General features: G+C 40.3%; 1 protein-coding gene across 1 annotated transcript in view; it reads right to left on the bottom strand.

Moving 5' to 3' along the window:
• The window catches only part of LOC145985102 (uncharacterized), a 98976-nt gene that overhangs the window by 20789 nt on the left and 55526 nt on the right, over positions 1-22661 (bottom strand). The window contains exon 4 of the mRNA XM_083118705.1: positions 1305-1349. Within this exon, the coding sequence (XP_082974831.1) occupies positions 1305-1349 (45 nt within the window). The remainder of the gene's footprint in view (positions 1-1304; positions 1350-22661) is intronic.

Below are 22661 nucleotides of genomic sequence, written 5' to 3'. Positions count from 1 at the left end.
TGATCGGGCCGTACCTTCTTGCAGCCATGCTAACTGGTGCCACGTACTTGATCTTCCTACAGTAAGTATTGGCCCTGTTCTTGGATGCTGTGCCATTGAACGCCCATCAGGAACTGTGGTTTCAGCACAATGGCGCACCGCCTCACTTTACACATGATGTTCGGAGACATGTTAACTGAAGATTCGGGCAAAGAAGGATAAGTCGAGGTGGTCCAACCACGTGGCCCCACGATTGCTGGATTTAACACCATTGGACTATTTCTTGTGGGGTCGTATGAAGAGTATGGTGTGAGAGACTCCTGTAGAGATAGAGAAAAAACTACTGGCACGAGTTATGGTCACTGCACAAGAAGGGACACCAGGTTTGATGGAGCAAGTGTACCGGAACACGATTCGTCGGTACGATGTGTGCAATGACGTTGATGGTAGTCACATCGTGCTACTGTTGTAGCTGAGCAGTGCCGTATGAGACACATCCAGTGCAGAAGACCCAAACAAATGTTGCGTTCCACTGTTGACACAAGTGTTATTGTGATCAATGAATAGTAAGTTTCTTTTTCGTTCCCTTGGCATTGTTACCAAATAAATTTGTATTATGTACTGAGTCACACGTCGTTCAATTCTGTACCTTACGTAACACCTCATTTGACATGGTTGTAATAAATGATTACACTTTAGGTCATCACGTGTGATCTTCTGACATCATGTACTGCCTACCCGGTTGCATACCAACACAGGCACCTCCGACACATTGTCATGGTTGTAGCACAGAAACATATGGGTTCCTATTCCAAATATTGTCTACTCGGTCCCCTCTACTAGCCCTAGGAGTTTGTAATGAAAAAAAGGGGGGAACCCCCAAAGCAGCCTTCCTCCACCCGCATACATTCGAGGGTATGTGCTTAGGTCCTGGTACCTTAAATATAAACCAGGACGTGTTTTGCTCCAAATTTACCGGTTCCCCTTTTTTCTTTTATGTGTACTTTATTTATGATATTACATGTATCATAAGGGGAATTTCCGAGCAGCCTGTACGTTGAGAACTGTTCAGAAATATGGAAATATGTAAAATATGAGCCAAAACCTAATATATGTAAAAATATGGAAATAAAAACTTAATTTTTCGAGTCTACATACCATGATGCACAAAGATAATACAAAATATAACCGATTTCAGCTTCATACATAAATATGTATTTACATATAAATCAGTTCCCCGATAATGACTATAAAAGCAGGGGGGGATAATTCCGAGAAAAAGCTGGGGGAAAAAATACATTGTTAGTGAAGGATTTCCAACTCACCTCTTTGATTTCATCCTTTGCAACTTCAACTTGGTCACCTTGCTCCTGCAAAACAAGAAAATGCACTTCAGTACATTTACAAACAGTCTTAACATAGCACCAAATTCATAAATACTATCAGCACAGAGTCCAGCAATCATTGTACACAACCCTGTCCCTCGATATTTTGGTGCCCTAAGTAGGATTGTGGTTTGTCGCTTCCCTCACCAATCCAGCACTACCAAGCATATTTTGTATGTTTTTCTTCGATATTTTCTTATGCCATAGTTTATGATATTTACAACCTACAAATTTTGACATGAGGAAACAAAGGAAAAAACATTAAAAAATAATATAGGTTATATTTAAAGATGTGTAAAAGTCTGCAAATGGCAACAATTTCATGAAACTTAATAACAGCAGCACGGCGGCGTACCCAGGATTTTATTTTTTTAGAAAGATATCACACAAAAAAACATTTCGGGGCAAGTTGAGAATGTCAGAAAGCAAGCTAAGCAAGCATCTGGCAAAATATAACTAATTTCGTATCAACCTCCTAGATCGATAAGGATTATGATGGAGATATTTTCATGACATGGATGAACAGGGAACATCATGTGCAGAGTTGAATGGTAACATTTTCATGTGGGGAACTCCCAAAGGAAGTTTCTAAAGCATTGTTTCTCAAAAGCTAGGCCGAAGTCTGGTACCATACCGAGAGGTTCTCCTGAAGTTTGACTTTCAGCCCAAGCTGGCAACCACCTGGAAAGATGATTACCTTCCCTTCAGGGTTCAGCAGCAATAAGAGGAAATGTTTCTCACCAGTCAGCAATAAGAGGAAATGTTTCTCACCAGTGCTGGTGAGAAATCAAAGCCGCTGAGAGGGGACTGTCACCCGTGCATCCTTCAAATTTTAATTTTAATGGTTGCGTCTTTCTCGAGTTGGAAGTTCCTTTGAGTTGATATATCAAACTGGGGGAGGGGGATGTTAGACATTTGGACATTGACCAACAGGCACCTTGGGCAATTTTTGCACGGTAATTTTCATTAACAAATATATTGAAGTGGAAATATTCTGATTAATTGGATTTTTTTTGGTGTCTGAAATTAAATATGCCAATGAAAATAAGCACTTGCCAAATAAATTTAATTATATTTGCCAGAAGAAACAAAGATTCCATTAGATCCGGTTGTTCCCAACTATTTTAAAACAAAATTTAATTTTTGTAAAGCTTAGACATAATCGAAGACATACTCTTAGGATTATGCCATTATTTATTAATACCGGTATTAAATTTCAAGGATACATATTATAACGTATTTACGAGTAAAATTGTTGGAATCGAGACAAACGTTTAGAAAACAAATTTGCCAGTCCACAGGCTCACAAAGATTGAGAACCACTGATCTAAATCAACAATGGGAACAAACCTTGTGTGTTTTCCATTTCTCCTTACCTCTACCAAATGCAAATTTCTTCTCGCCCATTCTTACTTAAAAAAAAAAAAAAAAAAGTGAAACCTTTGAATGGCGCGCTCTATGCATGGCACCGTAAGCTTCAGCCGTCCTATGGGCTTAATTGTACACATTCCCTCGAATCCCACAAGATTATCAGAAACTTGAAAGAAGGGAATCTAAATATACTAGCTTTCTGCAAGTAGAATAGTTGCACTGGGTTTGGCATAGAATGCTACGAACCAGGAATCCTAGATTCGAATCCTGGGTGAATAATAGAACTGAAGTTCCTCTTTATGTTTTGGCACTCGACCTACAGTTTAAAGTGGAATCCAAACAACTATACTCTGTCCAGGCTACCTCTGGAGGAAGGCCGCACATAGCGGCAGTCGCTTCCCCTCCACGCAATCCCATTCCCTCTCACGTGTTCATTGGTAGAGCAGTCTCGCGTCACTACTTGCGCAAAGACTTGTTTTCGTTCGCTTGCTCCACAGATAGCCGGGACAAAGTATACGTAATGTCACCCTCCGGGAACCGAATCCGAAAGAAGATTCATTGTGTTAGTTTCTTCATCTATTTAATCAAATTACCATTTGTCTTCATCGTTGCGAACGGAAGTCCGGACTTGCATCGCTGATATTTTTAATCTCAGCCGCTAGATTGTGTGCCTTTTCAGATTTCGCTGCGCTGTTCCTTTTGAAGTATTTCCGGTCCCTGTGGGTGTTCAATTGTGCTGAATGGAAATTTTCATTGGTTTGGTGTAGATCAGTCAGGGATCGTCAAACCGTCGATCCCGAACTAATGGTAGGTCGCGGAGAGATTTGCAGTAGCTCGTGATTGGTTTGCTACACACTGCAGGTGCTGTTAGCGACCTTGGGGCGAACTTCAACAACGTCGCATCTTCATGCTGATTGCAACAGCACCACATGGTGGAGTCAATACTTCGAGAAGCAAAAACAAACTTCTAATACCCTAGAATCATTCTGTCCCTCGCGCAACTAAACCTTGACATTGACGGTAACTCGTGTACCAGTAAGTAACGAACTTAAGTGTACTTGTCAGCAAAACTGAAAAAGTAGCAAAACTTAAAGTTTTATAAACACTTTGCAAACAGAAGTTTAACGTGACAATTTTTATTCTTATGTCTTAAGTGTCTTGTGAACCAAGGAAACATACAATTATTCAATCCACCTGGCCACCCCTGGTTATCAGCACCCGCCTTTTCAACATTGTGATCTGAGAGTTTTAATCAGGCATTCCTCCGTCCCGAGAATCTTTTTCAGTCTTGTTTACTTCGTGTCAATGACTAACATTTCCCAAGCTCTTATCAGCTCAACCGTTGGCTCCCCTGCATCCGGCAAAACACACAAGACAAGGCAACCAACTGCACCATTTAATTCTTGTTTGAGATAGAGACAAAGAAATTGGCTGACCTTTGCTCCTTGCATTTGCATTTCCAACAAGAAGCAAAATCAACCACAATTGAAAAATAGAAAGGGCGGGACTGAAAATCCACTCGTTTTCATTCTCACAATTATCCTGAATATGTAATTACACGATTGCTCGGCTCTACCGTCAAACTAGTTCTACACGGAGATTTAGACTTATTTATACTTGACCACGATGTACTGTACAATACACGAATATTGTTCGGCAAATAGTCGTTTAACTATATTAATTTATTTCCTCTTGCATCCTAGACGTTTTCAAGGAATATATCTTTGTGTGCTGGTGCAGAGGTTCTGTTTCAATTCTTCAGGCTCTCACTGTAGGTGTAAGTCTCGAAAAGGGGGCGGGCTGCATTTTATTATATAGTGGAACCTTGATAACTCGAACCTAGACATTTCGAATTCCTTGATAAGTCGATTTTTTTTGTGATCCCCTTGAATTGTCCATAACAATCAATACTAATTTTACAACAACTCTAATAAAATTTTCCCCCGCTTTTTTTTTTTTTGATAAGACGAATTTTTATACAGTTTATGGGATGCCATTCGAGCTCAATAACTCGAAGTTTTAGTCACACGGACCTCAATAAGTCGAAGTGTAGGGTGCCTACGTACAATGTCAGGTGATCAACAATCTTGTCGGCATACGTAGTACCGACGTTCAGAAGGGTCAGTAAACTTTAGACCTCTATAACTCGAAGTCTGCGATTTTGGCCCTCAATAACTAAATCCTTGATACATCGATTTTTTTTTCTTTTTATCCCGAAGTTCGAGTTATCAAGGTTACCACTGTACTTTACTATTTTACTTGTTCTCTTTCTTTCATAGTAATGTCCGGAGTGGGTTTTATTATTGTATTTTATATTTAGTAAACAAAATACTACCGTGGAAAATGTGTATATACAGGGTGTCCAAATATGTATGCATCCGTAAGCACTAAGTAATTGTTTCGAATTAATTGAATTGAAATAATGGCCGAGACTAGTAAATTTTTGAGGACAGGACATTTCTCCTAAAGTGATAGTGAAAGTGCAAAAATGTAAGAAGTACAAAATCAGCTTAGAATAACTATCACAGCAATGAATTAGATAAGTTTGAAGTAGGTGGGCCCGTCTAAGATGTTCAGATACGGTGTTCCAGGAAACCCAACGACGTTCACAACAGAAATTAAGCAACGGAAAAATTACGCAGTCCAAAATAAACTCTTCGATGAGCGACTCATGCGAGAGAAATTGAGAATTCATCGACTTTTGAATCAATCATACCATGTGTGAAAAATTTGGGGATTAGGAGTTTCTATCCATAAGGAAACCTCCCCGTGATGAGCCTGTCTTGATGAATATCTCCTGACCAGAAAGAAGGATTGAGTGAAGGTATTAAAAACAGATTGTCTTATGTGACACCAAAAGTAGGCATAGTGTGTAGTTTTGGAGGAAACCCTACATATATAGAATGTTGGGTATAAATTACTTAGAAACATACATATACAGCGTTATTTAAAAAGAATGGCACAAAGTAAGGTTAATTTATTTTTAAGTGAAAAGAGACAAAAGCAATTCTGGTGGGAAAGAAGAAAGGAAGGTTGTAAATTTATAGCCTGTTGTTGTAGTTTACGTAAAATCCGCTAGAGGCGCTACTTGTTAATAGATAAAATGGCAACAACGTAGGTAGAGCATGCATACCTGGCCTACATGATCCCCAGATTTTACTCCATGCTTGTTTTTATGAGTTATGGGAGTTTGTGAAAGACACTGTACGTTCCTCCATTACCACAGGACCTGGATAATTTATAGCAGCGCATCTCTCGTGCAGTGGAGCTGATAACCGAGGATATGTTGGAACGCGTCTGGCAAGAATTGGATTATCGTTTTGACATCTGCCGTGTTACCCAGGGTGCTCATATCCAACATTTGTAAATTTACAACCTTCCTTTCTTCTTTCCCACCAGAATTGCTTTTGTATCTCTTCACTTAAAAATAAATTAACTTTACTTTTGTACCATTCCTTTTGAATAACCCTATATAAAAATGAATTTTGTCTTTATGCATTGCATCAGGATAAACTTTCGACTATGAGTGGAGGGAGACACCTCGAAAGAGGATTATACTGGCTGCGGGTCCAGACGCCAGGTAATTTGTATTTTCCTTTAACGTCGTTTTTCTCCCAATTTTGGTTAATCGCAAAGATGAGGATGAACGATCATTATATGAAATTGATGCAAGGACATTCAAAACAATTATGCACAGCCCGGAACTAGAACCTGGAAAATTTCGTGGCCAGACCGAAGTTTACCACTTGGCACGCTCGCCCACCGAGCCGACTGAAAAATTACTTTAAAAAGGGCCAACAAATATACAGGGCTAGCATAAATCATTCATTCGTTTTGAAAAGGCTATATTTTCAAAAGTATTACACGTACACTTGAAAGATATATAAAAAGAACCACAAACTCACCAAGTTTGTATTTTGTATTCCAGGTGGCAGCACGAGGTTAGGACCTGTCGAAAATTGAGGGAAAGCAAGAAAAGAATTTTTGTGTGCTTGAATATGACAGATGTTAGTCTGTTATAGCTGTGCAACGCGCTTTCAGAAGAGAGTATGGAAAAGAACCGCCATGTAAACAAAGCATTTTGCGGTGGTATCGGCAATTCAAGGACACGGGTTGCTTGTGTAAAGGGAAAAGGACCGGTCGACCAAAAGTGCCAGAAGAAACAGTGGAGAGAGGGAGGGATAGTTTCGTGCGTAGTCCAAAAAAATCAACGGCCCGAGCAAGCCGTGAACTTGGAATACCACAAAAAACTGTGTGGAAGATTTTGCATCAACGGTTGCATTTCAAACCGTACCGTGTGCAGCTCCTGCAACAATTAAAGCCGGAGGATTACGCCCGTCGACTAGAATTTTGCGTCAACATGCAGGAAGCATTGGAGGACGAGGATTTCGCCGCCAAGTTGATATTCAGCGATGAAACACCGTTCCACTTATCCGGGAACGTGAATCGTCATAATGTGCGATTCTGGGGCACGGAAAATCCACGTGCAGTCGTGACAGTTGAAAGATTCGCCAAAGGTGAAGGTTTTCTGTGCAGTGTCACAAACAAAGATGTATGGGCCGTTTTTCTTCGCTGAGCAAACTGTGACCGGTAAATGTTACCTGGATATGTTGCAGTTGTGGTTGTTCCCGCAACTCAGTGCTGACTTCAGGGATTTTGTCTTCCAAGACGGGGCAACCCCTCATTGGAACATACCAGTTCGTGACTACCTAAACGAACTTCCGCATCGCTGGATTGGGCGTATTTGTGAGGATGACCTAGCTTTGTTCCCCTGGCCGCCCAGATCTCCTGATTTAACGCCCTGCGACTTCTTCCTGTGGTGGTACGTTAAGGACCTTGTTTACGTACCCCCCCTACCGCAATCCTTAGTCGAGCTCAAAGAGCGCATCAGTGCTGCATTGCAGACCATTGACAGACTATGCTACAAAATGTATGGAATGAGCTCGGAATATCGTCTGGACGTGTGTCGTGTAACCAAAGGGACACATATCGAAAATTTGTAGAGGGTGTATAAACTTGGTGAGTTTGTGGTTCTTTTCATATATCTTTCATGTGTACGTGTAATACTTTTGAAAATATAGCCTTTTCAAAACTAATGAATCATTTATGCTAGCCCTGTATATTTGAAATTTAACGAACTCTTAAGTGCATGCCCGGTCCACGAGTAAATATTTTTTTAACGTTTTAGTTCGTCACACACGGTTGTTTAGAAATATCGGCATGAGTAATCTAAGCCTTGCTGAAACAGTAATCCCAAGGAGGCCAGAGCTTGTGCCTGCTAATGAACTTCGACCACGCATCACGACCTCCAGCAACAGACCAAAAATTAGGAACTTCGTTTAGGCCATCTAGATGCTTCGGGTCGTGCACTCTGCAGGATAATAAATTCGTCTTGGGGAGAAAAAAAAAAGCTTCACACAAGGCCGCTCTGTGGAATAAAGCATTTTTCGTGGACGTCATATAGCATCAGGGGACCGCGTCTCTGCCACCAAGGTCACCCGACAACAGCTGCATATTCAAATCACATGTGCAGAAAATTCCAAGAGACGCGGCCGGGAGGAACAAAGGCTGACAGCATCACGTGGTTTCTGAACCAGTCCAGGAAAACAATGAAAGAAATAACCTGATTATACTTTCGAGTGTAATTTTATACTCATGTTGCATTGTTTATAACTAGGACATAAAAATCAAAACATGCAAAATTGAAATTGCACTTTATTGTGTATTGAAATTTCCATACATATGCTTAGCAAATAATACACCGCAACAATATATATTCCTAATCAATAAATTGTCTTCTCGTGCAGGTTACTTCGTGGAGTCCACTGTTTAGATAGACGTAAATAGACGAGAAAAAAAAAGTGGTACTTGAAATTATATCCACATAATTCAAAATATCAGTGGGATGTTTCCACATACTTCTGGTTGGCTCACTATGAGACCTGGGCAATGTGCAGTGGCTACTTTCTGCAAATATTCTGCACCTCTTGTCAGGCAACAAGCTTTGAATATTGAATTGTCATTTCAGGAGCATATTCTTACCAAAAAAGTAAAGAAATAAATGAAAAAAAAAAGGTCCTGAAAATCTTACCTCGATTTTCAACTAAGAAACTATCGAACTTTTAAGCGATTGTGACAACATCAAGGAGAAATTTATGTAAAAATTCCCGTCGAAACAAATACTTTCATCCCTTCAATAATCTGAAAGTAACTTTCTCAGTCAGACCCATCCTAAATAACATTGAATGCTTACACATATGATACTATACAGGGTGAGGCAAAGTCCGGCACCACCCTTTTAATTTGAAAACTACTTGACGGAGGGCGATGAAATTTCGGATATGGGTAATTGGGGTGCAATTGCTCTCGCGGTTGCCTAGATATTCTCAATAGTTTTGTGGCTACGTAAGTTTACTATCTGTACGTAGTTGTGTGTATATATAACAGTCCACTTAAACATGAAGCCTTGTATTACAAAATTTATGCAAGATAATGGTGAGGGAATAAAATTAATCAATATTCTTGGGAGAGCTTTGTATTTCCAGAACACCTCTCTGGGGAGAGAGGGGTGGGGGTGGAAGTGCAGGTATAGAGGGGAAGGAATTCCACAAACAGTCCACGACAAGGAAACATTCGAACCTAGCATCCACGGCGTTACATCCATCAGCTTCGTTGAGCAATTGTACTTACGGCATGTTATTTAGTCTAACGTATGCTTTTATTTGAACTCCTCAATACACACATCCGTACTGCGACTAACACGGAGTGTCCTTGTAGAGCAAGGAAGCTGCCGTGCGAGGGTTAGTTTAGCGCCTTATCAAACGAAAACTCCTGCCGATAGCAAACGACCTTGAAAAGGTGTTGGACACCTGGTGTTTGAACTTTCTAGTTGATGGAAAATTTCCAAATGGCGGTAATGTAACCAGGAACTGACACACGCATGCCACTATCCATTCGCCCAACAGAACGGCAGAGGCACAACCTTGAAAATATCATGTTGGCCGAGTTCAAGAGGGAGGGGGGAGTCCCAGGATTTCCACATTTTGAATGTGTGTTGTGTTATGATTAAAGGCCGGATGTGTATGTAACCAAAACATGCGAAGTATGAACATAAATACGTACTTTTTTTACTGGAACGTAAAAATCAAGCACATTACAAATTTAGTGGTATTTATTGTTTTCTTCGATAGTTTCCTTCATCGCAATCTTTTTTTACGTCCGAGTGAATTTCTGGAAAACTTCATCAGCGCCATTGCCTGAACTGTTGTTGACTTTGTCACTATTCTCAGATTCGGCAGGGATTATTTGCGAAATATGGTAGTAGAGAAGAACAAGTACATATGAAGCCTGATTTTTTGCAGTGCGATTTTCATGGCTTGAAGATTAAGTGAAAGTAAGCCGACGGGCCTGCCATAATCAGATGAAAGTTGCTGCTGTTTTTTTTTTTTTTTACCATACTTTGAATGTTTGTCCCACAAACTAGATAAAAAACAGAAAATCTGCAATTTTTTTGGTACAAAATGTTTTGTAAACTGATAATATCTCCAAATAGGTAAAAAATGTGTTAACATGAAATTCATGCATATCATTCCTAACGCCACAATTTGCCGACGTTTGTCATTTTTGCCTGGCTACAAAGGAGGATGGGGGAAATTTGTAAAGTACAGGTAAAAGTTTCCTATGCATATAGCATCATGCTATTAAGGCACATTTAGGGGATGTGGGGGTAGGTCCCCCACACATTCTCGATCTCGGCCATTTTGGAGGTGATGTGATCAGCAGCACGCTCCGGCTGACTTTACACCCTCCCCCCAGGGTTGCCCACAAATTTGAGGCTGGGCGAGTCCTGGAGCCACTTTATGCGGGGTCAAGGCCGACCTTACATCACTCACTCCGGGAATCGGACCCGGGTCTCAGACGCCCTACCGACTAGACCACCGCGACTCCGGGAAATATGTAATTACATATATCAAAATCCAGGCCCTGGTAATATAAAAATCCTGGAACCAAATTGTTAGTTTTCCTGTTCATACTCCCACAAAAAAACTTTTACACTGGAACATTGGCCACGTCTTGTACGCTCGCATGCGTGATCTTCGGCCACGTTGTGGGCGTAATCATGTTATAGATAGGGTAAAATGTCTGCATGTTTTATTGGATGAAGCCAAACAAGTGTATAAGTTCGCTAATTTGAAAAGTTTAGAAAGTAACGTTTTATCTGTATGGGCTCTAATAAGGTACAAATATTCAAAATATTATTGTCTATTTTCCTAATAATAAACTGAGTAAGTAATAACAGTTAAGATAATTATTTGGATGTTTTGCATAAACGAATTCAACAGCGACACTAAATTGGAAATGCAATCTTTCTGTCATTCTCCTCAAATTCTTACCTTGCCTCTGTAATAAATTCTGACGCTCGTATTTTGAAATACGAAATGTCTAGTATAATTCACTTACAGTAGTTTTTGGGGTGAAAAACTTTCTTTAAGTTCCCTAGAAACGTCCGTTTCCATGGTGAACAAGCACGGCAAACTCTCTAAATAAGTGTTTGCTATTATACCTCTAAACATTTAGTTAAAACAACCACGATGTAGATAATTTCGCATTGAGGTGTTGTAGATCTGTGAGAAATATAATGTATTTCGATAATTAAGAATTGAAGGAAACAATGTGTACTGAAAAAAATGCCCGTGGCAACGGTTGCTAAGGACGTGAAAAGGGCATTTTCACCCTTAAGGAAGGGCAAAGTGAGCGATTTCTTAATTTTCTCGGCCTTTTGGGACGATTTCATGGGGGGTCGTAATCGGGCATTTTTCGCCTCCGGGGCTTCTTCCTTCATGGAGAACATTTATGTCAGTGAGTCAGTGGTGGGATTGGGGCTTTATATATATATTGGATGAAACATGACATTGATTAATCGAGACTGGACCTACAGTTTAAGTGGAATCCACACCACTTACCTCCACCAGGGATAAAACCCTGATGGCAAGGCGACAACGTTATCACTATTATGTGGCCACTATTGTCGCGAATACACAGTTCTTAGAAACACGATAGTAAACTTACACGCTTTCCTGGATCTTTTTTTATGTGAGAACGTCAGATGTTGATTTCAAGTAATTGTCATTTCCTGGTCAAAGCAATTGATATTACACTATTGTATTTTGGGTGTTTTGCTACGAATAGGGCGGAATTTATTCAGTCAAATGCTGGCAAGTGAAAAAATATCTCACCCGGCTTTTCAAGCTTTTAGGTGTATTTTCAAAATACCCTGACTTATCGCTCAAGGGCTGATTTACATGATTTTCATAGGATTTTCAGGTCAATGGGAACCCTGTCTGTGGTAGTTCCCTCTTGATTAGTGATTAAACCTAAAAACTGATTCAAATTACTTTAATATTGTTGCTACTGAATCAAGCTTCAAATTTAGCACTACTAAATATTCTACTTTGGTCGACAAATGCTACTAGAAATTCACTTTCTAACCCTGCTACAAACTCCACACTTCGCAGAAACAAATTAAAATTTCAAATACCATCTATTTACACACCACTGCGCAGAGAAACTTAGTATTGCCGAGGATTACAAGTACATGTGCGAGTCCCCCTTACACGCATTATTGACAATTAACGGGGAGAAATCGCCCCCAGGAATTAAAAAACCCGGAGAGCGCCCAACTACCCTTATTTCATTGCTGTACTCCGTATGCCTAATGCATTATCCAGGAAATCAATGCTCTCTCTCTCCCCCACCAGAGAATCGATACCTGTCCAGACGGTTGCCACGGCAACGGACTCCAGCATCCCGGCGCATCGCGGCCGGGAAATTACTTCCATTTCTCCCGGTTTCATTCACAACTCCCGATCGCGGATTCGATGGAATTGCGGAAGGAAGGACGGACACACGTGGCTTTGAAGGGTGGGTCTCATGATTATATAATGTGAATTATTCCAGATGACTGGCACTAGGTCTATGACCTAATTTCTTTATCTTGTAATCCCCTTTAGAATTACTTTAGATACTAAAATTAAGCTTCAATGTTTCATGGCAATACAGGGTTCACTACTCATTTCGCAAAACCAAATCCCGACTTTTCCAGATATTTAATTTTCTAGTTTATTTAATAAAAATATATTTACACGATACATCTACAATCAAGAAACTTGTTACAGAAAAATGTGAAATTTGTATCAATGCGATCCTGGCAAGCACAAAAATCATCGAATTTACCCAACTTTTCCAACAGGTACTGTCCTCCCCGCAGCGTTTTCTTACTTTTCACGCAAGCGGCTCCACCACTTCAGTCCCGTTGCATACTGGCCATGAGGTTCAGTTGTGCATGAGGGAAGCGCCCACCACGCGGAGAGCTTGTTGCTTTTGCTCATGTCTGGATGGTCGTCTTAAAAGGCCCTCAAATTTAAAACTCCACGTGGTACATCCTAGGAAGTAGATTCTTGCACGGAAACGAGACTGCGGCTAGAGAGACAGTCTGTATAATCCTGTAGGGTTGTATTGTGTATTGTCTTGTTCACCCACGTACGTACTGAATGCCCCTTTGCAGCTTTCGCTTTTATCAATGGTTTTAGATCTGCGATAGGCTTCACTTTATTCAGAATTACGTCATCTCCAAATATTTAATTTAATCCACAGTGTTAAATTCCGTTTTTGTTAAGAACCTTAGATTCCCATATTAGGAGTAGGGTGCAAATAGCTCAGTGCTGACTGACGCATACAATCTTCAATGTATCAACGCCATTAATACATTTCCCCTTCTTGGGAACCGCCCTTACTTGAGACTTATAAAAACTAACTACTGAATGGCATAGTAGTACTGATTTAGTGCTGAACGGAAAAAATCAGGAAGTAACTGAAACCAAGGGAAAACATAACGGATCAAAATTATTGCAAACCATCAGTTTTCTGCGATGATTCAGCAAAAGGGCTTCCGCGTAGCGAAGTGGTTAGTGCACTAACGATTGGTGCGAACGGTCCCGGATTCGATTTCCGGTGGTCAGGGAGCCTTTCGAGCCTGCTACTTCTTTTCAAGTAGTTCCCAACTGTTCTCACGATGTTGGGCAACATCGAAATTCTGGAGCTCCCACTTTTGACTGGACTCAGGATCGCTCACACACGCTCTACCCATTCGACCAAGAAGTAGGTAGCTCTCCGCGTTATGCTCAAGTCAAGCTAATCAGCACTGGACCCTCAATTCAAACTGGGGTCCGGACCTATACGCAGTGGAATCGAACCCGGGGCCCCTTGATAATGCCGACAGCGTTACGCATTACGGTTATTGGGGAAGCCAAGGCAAGATTCATGGAAAACTCCTCGAACCACGCACAGTAAACCTAAACTGGAAGAGGAAGACTACAAACTTCCGTAAATGATAACATGAGGCGGAAACTAATTCCGGTGACGGCATTGAACTTTCATCCTTTTGGGCAGCAGCGGGGAGGAAGTATGTTGGGGTCGGTCTCCCGGAAGAAACGTCACGAGAACGCCTAGTTCACATCACACACAAAAAATAACTACACCGTGAACAAAAAGTCTGTACATCTCTGACAAATACACGTTTTTTAGTACGTAGTATGCAATGTATTTTAGTGTATTGTAAAAACGTAGGTTAACTGCATTGGGTAAATAAAGTTTAAAAAAACACCAAGAACCATGCAAGTTACTTTAAAATTTCCCAACAAAAACGGACGAAAAATTATATCTACCGGAGTTCCCGTACTGAGCCGTAGCTAAGGGGGCATTCGCCCTAGGCTCTAAGGAAACGAGGGCGCCGAAAACGGAAAAAGGTATGCAAGTGTAAACGTTGCGGATCCCTATTAAATTAATGTCATTGCCAGTTTGCAAAGACATGTTTTCTTGATCGCTTCCCTCTCATTCTGGTACAGTACAGAGGCGTGGCAATATCTACGCACACTCGCTCGCGAAAAACCAGTTTCTGCAAATTAACGGTAAAATATAAATTCTTACGACAAAACAGCATAGCCACAGCTCTGCCCACGAATGGTTCTTTTAATTGTTATCAGTAGAGCCCGGATTTTAGGCAAAATGCCTATTCATTTCCGACGCTGGTAGATAAAAATTGAACACAAAAGTACACCTATCCGAAGGTTCTTAACATTCTGAACAATACTTTAGGTTCCCTTTTTTGCCTATTTCACCTTACGCTGCCTTTTTCACATTTTTGTCATTCCGACAAGGCATTTTTGAAAATTCTATTTCTCTTCTATTTGATTTCGTTCTTCAATAACCCTTGTTATTCAAATTATTATTTTTAAATACATTTTTAAAGATTTAAGAAGAATTTAAGTCCGTCTCTTCAATTTTCACTGCCTCTTTCTGAAACTTGACTGCCTTTCTCTTAATTTTTTGTTGCCTTTTTGTCTGCCATTTAATACTTTTCAGTGCCTGAACATACGGGCTCTTTATCAGACATCATGTAGCCCCCCTCTTCAAGCTAATAGCAACAAGGGTGCAGTTGCAACAAAACACCCAAACCCAGCCCAGCTTTATAACCTACGGTTTCGAAATGAGCAAGCATCACAAAACGCGCTCTGTCCCTGAGACACCAAACCTCACATTTTTCGTCGTTTCGGCTTCTTCCAACAATGAAATTGTTTAGTTAATATTTCTAGGAGCGACCCCTCATAAATAGTGCTCATTGTAACCAAGTATTGCGCAACAAGCCGGCACAGGAAGTCAACTGAAGGATCTTACTGCGTCTCCTCCTATGCTCGAACCATGTTTACGTTTATCTCGTGTTTCAGAGCATACCAGAGCGTACGCGCCGAAGGAGGGGAGCATGGATTTTACTGCGTCACTAAGGCCACATGCAGGTAGGAAGCCAACACGTGCAGATTTAGGAATGCTGATATGTCGAAATCGCTACAGGACAGGGCATTCCAATTCGATGAACAGAAATTGCCTCGAACATTGTTGTGTTGACTCACTCAGAGTTCTTAGCCCTACTATTTGTATTTTTCTTACCAGCAACGCAGTGGTACATAGTAACACAATGCAGAAGTGGAAAACTAATCAAGGGCCATAATTACTGACTTAATTTTCTATTTTGGCACTAACAGAGCAGGAAAAAAAACATTAAAAATTTGTAAAGCATGAGCAAGCAAGAACTTAATAATGTAATGAAAAATCAAACTCAAAATCTCTCATTCAAAATTTATTACATCATTATTCATTACTATCGTTGCGCTACTACGCCAGAGGTTCCGAGTTCGAATCCCGCCTGGGAATGGGTGTTCTTTATGAATGTCCATCAATTTCATATCACTCATCCTCGCGATTAGCTAAAATGGAAGAAAAGCGACGTAAAATAAACACATTACAATCGGCAAAGTAATTTCGTAATGTAGTGTACAGAATTGTATTATATAATCTCACATTGGTTTTTCAAAAGGAAAAAAAATGATAAGTAAGACTGTAGAACAGATAATTTAAGTGTATACCAAAAAATTGCTCCAAGATACTTTACCATCATACTTCTCTATATTTAAAGAAAAAACAACTTTACGAGAAGCCATAAGGACAAAAGACCTGTAGGGTTAGCCCAATTGAAAAAAACTATGCTGCGTTCAACACTTTCACCGTCCGGGGAAAAACCTACGGTGTCCATGTCAAAACAGGCACTAACAGTCCAAGAATATATGCAAGTGTTCGTAACTTTGTTACATGGAGGAAGATAACTAAAATGGCAAGCTACAAATTATGGAAACCGATTGAAATTGTGTTTCAGAAATAAAGACCACGGTACGTCAAGATGTAGGAAGGCTACCGGTAACTATGGTCAAGAAAAATTGATCTTGCACAGCCTACGTTCTCACTTTCTTTGGAGAAGGACAAAAAACCTATTCCGAACATTTTTAAAGGATCTTTCGCAGGAACTTCTCAAACCATCTATAACGATTTAACATACAAATAAAAAAAAGTGTGCCTGCATGTTTATCAAATGATTCGATATAGTGAACACTTAAAAAATTAGGAAAACCATTTTCATACAAAATATGAATGACCAAAGATAAAATGTGTTACGAAACTAATTCTGGAAGAAAACAATTCCCAACTTTCAGATTTTACAAGATTTCACGACCTTTTCACTCCTAGGTTCATTTCTCTACTTTTCCTGATTTTTCCACTTCCAGGTCAGTATATGAAAGGTTTGTGTCGCCACCGTATTAAACCTCCTAATCTATATAATAGCGCCAGAGATTTGACTCTTGGAGAAGAAACTCCATTCTACACAAATTATCCACGGAAATCTACCTTCGGATCCCTCGACTAAACGACGGTGAACTATAACAGGAAGAACTTCCTCCTACTCAAATTCCTCACCAGCCGATAAGAAATTTCATAACTCAGTTTCAGGAATGCGCCCTGTGACAAAGGGGGAAATATATTTCAAAGCTGAGTTATCGTAATCCTTGAGAAATCAGTTACAAGTGGCGAAAGAACGCTGGCGTTTCCTGTTATTAAATGTTAAACCGGCAGTGTATCGTTAACATGCGACTATTTCCCAGCGGTGATTAAGGTCATGATTTTAAAAAATCCGGAAGGGTAATGTGACCAAGTAATTACGTAACAGAGGCCACATTCTTCATACACCTTTTCTCCTCGTAAGGTGTCTGCTCCTTGCAAAAGGACAGTGTGCTATATATTATTTATTCGAGATTATTAGAGCTCTTATTATGACCTACATGCGTTTTGTTCCCTGAACAGATTCGCGCGGTTTCATGATCCTAGATCACTGAACACTCATTAAGAGAAGAATTCCCGGACTTTTCCAGGCAATTTGAAACAAATCTCCGAACCATTCTGTGGTGCTTTTACCATGTAGGAGATTCAAAATTTAGTCAAACATTGTTCAAAATTAATGAACAAAACTGACACTTTTGTACAAAATATCTTCCATTAAGCTGGTTCAAGTATTAAATATATATATATATATATATATATATATATATATATATATATATATATATATATATATATATATATATATATGAATCTTCAAAATTCTGGTTCTGCAAGCTATCCAGGTCTGTTAGTACCCTGGCCCAGATACGCCTTCTGAAAATAAGTGAGATGTTTTCTGTAGGGGGCAGTACGATTAATATACCCCTAAATACCACTCAAAAATAAATATTCGAAGTAATAGAGCATTTCATTGTGTAATTTTTCTTTTCTGGGGGTGCAGTATATGACGACCCGAGAGCGTCCATTCTTGCACCCCCCCTCCCCGGCGCAGTCACTGCACTGGCATGCAAATAACATACCCGCACATATTTTATGTAGTGAAATCGCTGAGGTTGTCCTTTTCTTCAAATTATGCATTTTTCACAAACACTGCGCGCTGCTTGTCGTATTTGAAGCATTTGCATTAAAAATAAGATTTGCGAGTATCGTTAAGTGATTTCCACGTTCCAGAAGTGGTGCCTGCCTATATTGGTAACAGCTTGTCCCTAGCGTTCTAAATAAGTTATCTTTTCCAACAGGAAAGAAATGTCAGTGGAATAATGGAAACCATGATTCTGTAAAACGCGGTAGCATAGACAGGATAAAAATTACAGTTTTCGAGGGCTTATAATCATGGGTGTTGTGAAAAAAAAAAGTTATTTTGATAGAGGAAGTAAAATGCAGTTAGTATTCCAGCAGAATAAACAAAGGAAGAAATAAGTTGGCTCTAAGGGAGAATTCACACCGAAGAAACACGCAACACGCGACATGCAACACGAAACACGTGTCGCTTGGAAGCCAACACTCGGTAATCAATGCAACCTTTCGAACCGAAGAGACACGGCAAGATGCACGTGTCGCGTGTCGCTTACGTGACTCTCAGACTGTGCAGTTTTCTCAATCCGTGCATCGTGTTGCTTCAGTTTGTTCGCGGATGCGCAGCGAATGCTTCATTCCAACGAGCTGTATTTAGAATCTAGAAGAGAGCCCAACCGGCATTATGTTTGAACCCTTAATTTGTTGATATAATAAAGTATCGATATATACAATGTTTTAAGATTTAAACACAACGTTCATTTCGCTTTATCAAGTTTTTTGATGTAGTTATCTATCGGCTGTAATTTGCCTTCAACATCGTGAAAAGGTGTCGTGTTTTGGCCATTTAACTGACTGCTTTTATTTGAAAGTCAGCTTATGGAGGCACTTTAGTCCAAAATATATTTGTCAACATGGTAAAGTACTCTAGTGCATTGTTTTTCAACCACCGGGCCTCGACCCGATACCGTGCCCTCGTGTCAACTATACTGAGCTGTGAAATGTTCTGCTGAAACTGGTTGACAACTATCATAATCCCAATATCATATTTGAGTTGCGAGTTTTCGTTTTTTAAGTCCATTTCATGCACAAATAGACTAATCAGAACTGGATCTGCCCGGTGCCTCCCCGGTTATCGAACCCGGGATCACGTAATTACAAGGAGACGACGTTACCACTTTGTCTTCCATATTTTTATATTTGTCAACAATCCTACATAAAATCTTCAATACTGTAAAGATTTACGAGGAAAATTCTTCGGCTAAGGGCATCGACTTAAAAAAAATACCGTAACATGGTTTCACGAAGGTTGAGAACCATTTCTCTAGTGTTTAGGTATTCGCTTTATTCAGGCTGAAAAGTCTAGCGCATTCAGTTTGAGGTCAGTGCATGTTATTTCTCAGTTTTCTCGTGCACAACATGCATCTCCCAAGTTTCAATAACTTGCACAAATTTTACAACGCAGTTTAGATGTAAAAATTATATCGCTACTATCATGCAAACTGAGCAAAGAAACCAGTGTCGCTTGCCGCGTGCATCTTGTCTCTTCGGTGTGAAACACTCGTGTCGCGTGTTTCTTCGGTGTGAATTCTCCCTAACACTTGAGTGCAAAAATGCAGGCACAAGGGCACGAGTTTTCAAATTTCGAAGTCGGAAAAGGCAAATACTCAGTAGCTTTTCCAACAATACTCTGTCAGCCTTTTTCAGTTTGTAACAATATTGTGATTCCTCCCATCTGATCAGTTACATGAAAATGCTGCCCGAGTTGGTAACACTGGCAACACTGAGTGGTAGTGCATCAAGGAGGATAAGGTAAGTGTCACGAGTTGTTGATTCTTAGGGGGTGGGAAGCGAGAGAATTTAGCCATCGCCCGCCTATTTAAAGTAACAGCTGAGTAGAGCGGCGATGAAGGACACACATTTCCTCTCTAACCCTGGTCGAATCAGTTTCGTCGTAAAAAGGGAACTATTTAAGCTTGAGAAATGTGGTAAGACAGTCTCGTGTGCATCACTTTTGCATTAATTTTAAGCAGGCCTGAGCATGGGAAAGCGAGGAAACTTGACATGAGCTCCCGTTGCACACACACACTCTCCCAAACCACCGACGCGTGGAATTTTCGTGAGAATACAAACGCAGCGGCGGAGGCCAAGGCCACACGGGGAGAGGCTAGATCAAGGGCATTCGGTGAAGATTCGAGGCGTCCGACCTTCAGGGCGCGACCTTGGGTGGGGAGCTGATCGGAGTGCAGGAAGGCTTCTGGAACACTGGTATTGCACGTCAATGAGTGGCCTGCTTCTCGCCAGGCGGGATCAGATTACAGTGCGGCACGCATCTACTATGCTTGATTACACGCAACAGACTGGCTCTACCACATTTTCAGGCTCATGGTGCCTGCCTTGAGAAATGGCTATTTTTTTCTTTAAGAATTTACGCAGTTGTAGTAACTTCGGTCAAAAGTAACTGCTTTAGTTACTAATTTTCAAAAGTAATCACAGTAGTGTTAACTATAGTTCTTGAGGGCGACTACAAACCAAAACAAACTCGCAAACCACGTCATTCATTAGGGCAATTCGTGCACATGAACCCGTCTAAAAGGGCAACTGTATTCACCTAATGTTACACTTAGAATTCCAAATATAGGACTACCCCAGTTTAAAAAGGTTCACACATAGCATTAAGTGGGAATACAACAACGCATGCACTAAGGCTCGCAAGGTGAGAACCTAGAAATTCACAAAATGTCCTAAAAATATGAAAATGACCTAACAACTGACATAACATTACTTTAGATATTCATATGCAACATTGATTTTTTTCTTAAATCAAGCCTGAATCCCAGTTGCCTCACACGATACTTGTTACACAGTACTTGTCTACAGTGGCGTAGCGTTATAGTACGCCCGAACGCCCGGCGTTCCCAGATTTAAAATTTGAAAAATGCGTAAATGCTGTGAATATAAAGTAAAACTTGACTAATTCCATATATGTTTGACCTTCATGGCATTATAATAGCTATTTTTCGCGATCCGCTTGCAATGCTCCACTCTCAACACTCGTTCTAGCATCTTTTTTCAATGCCTTTCCTGGCCGGACGCCGAGCAGGTTCGGCGTAAAAGACTATATTCCTTGCTGCCTTTCTGGAGGGAAAGCTTCGATGTCTACAGCACGCGCGTAAATTCTCTCTCATACGCCAGCGTACGGAGCAGCAGAGGTCTACCGTGATTGGTTCATGTGACCCTTCCTGCCTTCTGAAACCGACACAGCGGTAGAATTCCTACCTGGTTCTTCGAGCTCATGCAACTCGTGCTATGTGATGCTACAATACGCAATATTGAGTGACGTAACTTGACCTATCTCAAATATACCGCTTCTTAATGAGCACTGTATTGTATAATTTATCACAAGAACAGCGATGTGCATTAGAAACTAAAAGATCAACACAGTTTTTGTCAAATAAGTTGGTAAAGTCCTCGTGGTAGAAATTCAGCCTGTGGCTGCTCTACCGCTTAACCCGCAAAACTATTTTTTTTTATTGTTATTATTTTTTCGTTATTATCTAACTGCTTAATATTCTGTCAATGGAAATGTTTACCATTCATTTGAAAACTCTTAACATCGAATTGTCTCTGGACAAAATTATTTTAAAATGTTTATCAGCATTCTCAAGATGTAATAAACAGTGGTCTGAATTACTAATCGGCACTGTTACGTCAGTAGAGTGTATTTAGATCATACACCCACCTCCGTATCAGAGTGCTTTGCACAGTGCGCGAAGACGACAGAGGTCCCTGGTACGAATCCCGGCGTGAGCACGGGTGTTCTTTGTCAGTGTCCCTTCATCAATATTATCACTCATATTCATATTCGCAATTAACCAAAAGTGGTAGAAAAGCGAAGTAAAATAAACCAAATCAATCAGTAGTTGGATCATCCACAACAATGACGTCTACTGTTGTGCAGAGGAGTTTGTGATTCAAGCAGGTTAATGACTTGTGTCATGCAGAAAGGTATAAAAAAAATATAAAAACACCAGAGTTCAAAACATTTGTGGCATAGTGAGGCATCTCATTTTCTAGCTAAAACATGCATGGATGATGTTTTATTGAAAACCCAGCTGACTTGAGGCAAATAAACAATACCTGTGGCGACTAATACCATAAGCAAGAAAGGGTCGACCCTTCCTTCGGACTTGGCGTTCCCACCCGAAATGTCCAGTCTACGCCACTACTTGTCTATAGTCTTTTATTCCCATAATGGCGGCCGCGTGAGATGTAAACAACGTATCACTTCACACTTTTTAGCTTTTCCAATTGTAAACACCGTGCACTCACCACAGACTGTAACTAGACGTGCCTTTCGTGATGTATTATACATTGTAATTGGAACAGCTAACCGAAATGATCCATGAAATGCTTTGGTGTAAAACCGTAAAGTACCATCTGTTAGAAGATTTCTGGAAGCATTTACGTAGCATTTATGCTAGGGAAAATGTTAATGGAAATGCTTTCGTCTAAAGCCGGCTGGCTTAAAGGTGGACGGAGCAATTTGAAGAATGTTGTAGGAGAATTACTGCTTTGTGCTTAAAGTATGAACTAGAGATTGGGTCGGAAAAAAAAAAGTGTATTCAA

Source organism: Lepisma saccharinum, chromosome 3 (genome assembly GCF_977018435.1).
Source record: "Lepisma saccharinum chromosome 3, izLepSacc3.1, whole genome shotgun sequence".
Taxonomy (NCBI): domain Eukaryota; kingdom Metazoa; phylum Arthropoda; class Insecta; order Zygentoma; family Lepismatidae; genus Lepisma; species Lepisma saccharinum.
The sequence above is the reverse complement of the archived record's forward strand: the minus strand, read 5'-3'. Positions and strand labels throughout refer to the sequence as shown.